This window comes from Nematocida parisii (assembly GCF_000250985.1).
Source record: "Nematocida parisii ERTm1 unplaced genomic scaffold supercont1.20, whole genome shotgun sequence".
NCBI lineage: Eukaryota > Fungi > Microsporidia > Nematocida > Nematocida parisii.
The window spans coordinates 1-2423 of NW_013524665.1; the positions used below are offsets into that span (position 1 = coordinate 1).

Genomic DNA, 2423 nt, shown 5'->3' on the forward strand with positions numbered 1-2423 from the left:
AGCCCCTTTGCAAAAATAACCTGACGAAAAACTCTGCTGCAGGGGTATGAAAAGTGAGGAAATTGGCCCCAAATTGGCCCAAATATTCGGGTTATGTCGGGTTGCAGGGGTATACTTACCTTAAAGGGAAAAGTTGCGTCCCAAAGAGGAAGTGGGAAATATGTGGGGTATAAATAGAGAAGGAATTTTAAATTTTATCCACAGGGCGAGAGACTTCTCAGCCATATACAAATACATTGTTCGGTCTGGAAACACTCAGCCTTGTGGGTCAGTCCGAAACAAAATCACCTGTGGCCAGATTGGTTGGCTACGTGTTCGGTGTGGGGGCCAGCCGGCTTGTGGCCCCCTTGTTCCTTAAGTTCTTCCTTCATCCATCACTTCATCAATCCTATAATTCAGGACTAAAATTAAAAAAATATCCCGTCAGAAAAAAATGAAAAAAGTATAATTATAGTATAATTAGTCAGTATATAGCTATGCATAGTAGTAATAGAATAAGAAGAGAGCATGAAGAGAATAAAGTGCAGTGGGCTAGGTATGCACATGCAATACAATCACAGTTTATTATATGCTAGTTTATAATTTAACTTTCTTTTGTTTAATTAAGAAGGAAATTGTTCATTTCTTTAACTTTTGTTAACTGTTCTCGGTGTTTATTATAGTCTCTTTTAAAACCAATATGAATATAAAATAACTTGGAATTGTGATAAGTAGTATCATTATACTTGCCTGTTTTATAGTTTACTTCATATGGTAGTATGCACATTCTTTAATAATAACATAGTTTGTCTATACTTTTTGTATAATTGTCCTTTACTTATATTCTTATACTATTAAATATTTCAAATTGTAGAAATAAAATATGTTCACTTTTTCTATGAAATATTTCAATGAATATAAGTTTATTACAAGAAGAATAGAAAAATAATAAATAAAAGAATTTACTAAAATCATTTAACTATTTTATAATACAATATGCAATATAATACAACAAAACAACATATTAACATGCCAATACTCCATAAAAATTAAGAAGCATATTATAATCAACTATATATTTCAAAACAAAACTTAAATAAACTATTTTTATTGAATTAGTGTAGTATAGCATATTTGGTTTCAGTTAAAGAGCAGGATGTGTCTGTGGTATAGTAGTATATTAAAATATCTTTCTATTTATGAAACAGAAATAAAAGATCATTAACAAATTAACTAGAAACAGTATATTGGGACTATTGCTGTACGATAGTAGTGATGTAGAGACACACACTAATAGGTATATTGTAGTATTATAAATAGACTAACTAGGCAGTAAATGTCTTAAGCGAGCAGTTATAGCTAATGTGTTTTCTTAGTATAATATTTCGGGTTTAGAGACGGATTTAAGTTTTTTTGATAGTTTTTTAGTTGTTGTAAACGTAATTCTCGTGTGATGGGGTAGGTTTTAATTAAAGTATTTAAAATATCATAGTGGATTCCATATTTGCAGCCATTGTAGTTATTGTCTCTTATGGATATAATTCCTTCATCACTTTGTCTAATTTCTTGTAGTTTGCTATTTTGAATAGCACTTGAAATGTCTTTTAGAATGAATCTTGGGTCATAGTCCTTTTTATTAAGTACCGTGCCCGAAATAGGATCGATTATTTCATCCTTTGTATTTATATCCATTAAATATGCATTCATTTTTTCTAAAAGATCCTTCATAGTCAGACAAAAAACAGCACTGGTTTTATAGTCAATATCAGTTCGGCTTTTATAGAAGCAGTGTCCATATAGTGCTGTATTAAGAGAAGGATTTTTGCGCTGTAGCATGTCAATGAAAGAAACATGGGCAGGTTGATTAATAACACCCATACGCGTTCTTTCATCTCGTATTCTGCTGTCAAATTTATATGTTGTATACTCATAGACACTTTCATAGAATCTTGTATTCCAAGTTATATTTATATCACCAGTCGCATTATTAATTTCTGATTGAATATTCATGTAGTAACACTGTGGGTCTTCATAGAAGTCTGTTGAATTTCGTATAAAGAAGTCGCTATAATAGTGTTTAATAACATAGTTTAGATCACTTTCTTTTATGTGTCTTTTAATTATTAATGATATTGAATCATCGGTTCGTAACTTGGAAGGGCTTGAATCATTTGTCTTTGAGCCAGAGGAACTTGAATTAGTCTTAAAAAATGGAGAAGTATAAATCTCTGTGTAGTCAATTGGTATTAAGTCTTTATATTCACCCAATTTAAATACATGATAGTTAATACTATTCTTGCCATAAGGCCCAAGCACAGCACCAGAAACCATAAACTTAGAAAGAAAAAGTGGAATCCGTGTCTTTTCCACATTGTCATCCTTAACATTATTTTTTACTTCTGATGAATACACAAACTGTGCAAAACAGAACTCGGTTTCATAGA

The 2423-nt window shown here is 31.1% G+C and overlaps 2 protein-coding genes across 2 annotated transcripts; one reads left to right on the forward strand and one right to left on the reverse strand.

The window, feature by feature from the left end:
- Window positions 1-160: 160 nt before the first annotated feature.
- On the forward strand, window positions 161-448 carry NEPG_02639 (uncharacterized protein; the record flags this gene model as incomplete). The annotated part of the gene is made up of 1 exon (XM_013205012.1): window positions 161-448. The coding sequence occupies one exon, from the start codon at window positions 161-163 to the stop codon at window positions 356-358; it is 198 nt and encodes a 65-aa protein (XP_013060466.1). The 3' UTR covers window positions 359-448.
- An 890-nt stretch (window positions 449-1338) lies between these two features.
- On the reverse strand, window positions 1339-2423 carry NEPG_02640 (uncharacterized protein; the record flags this gene model as incomplete). Its single annotated transcript, XM_013205013.1, has 1 exon — window positions 1339-2423. A coding segment is annotated over one exon (1085 nt), but the record flags the coding sequence as incomplete, so codon positions are not given.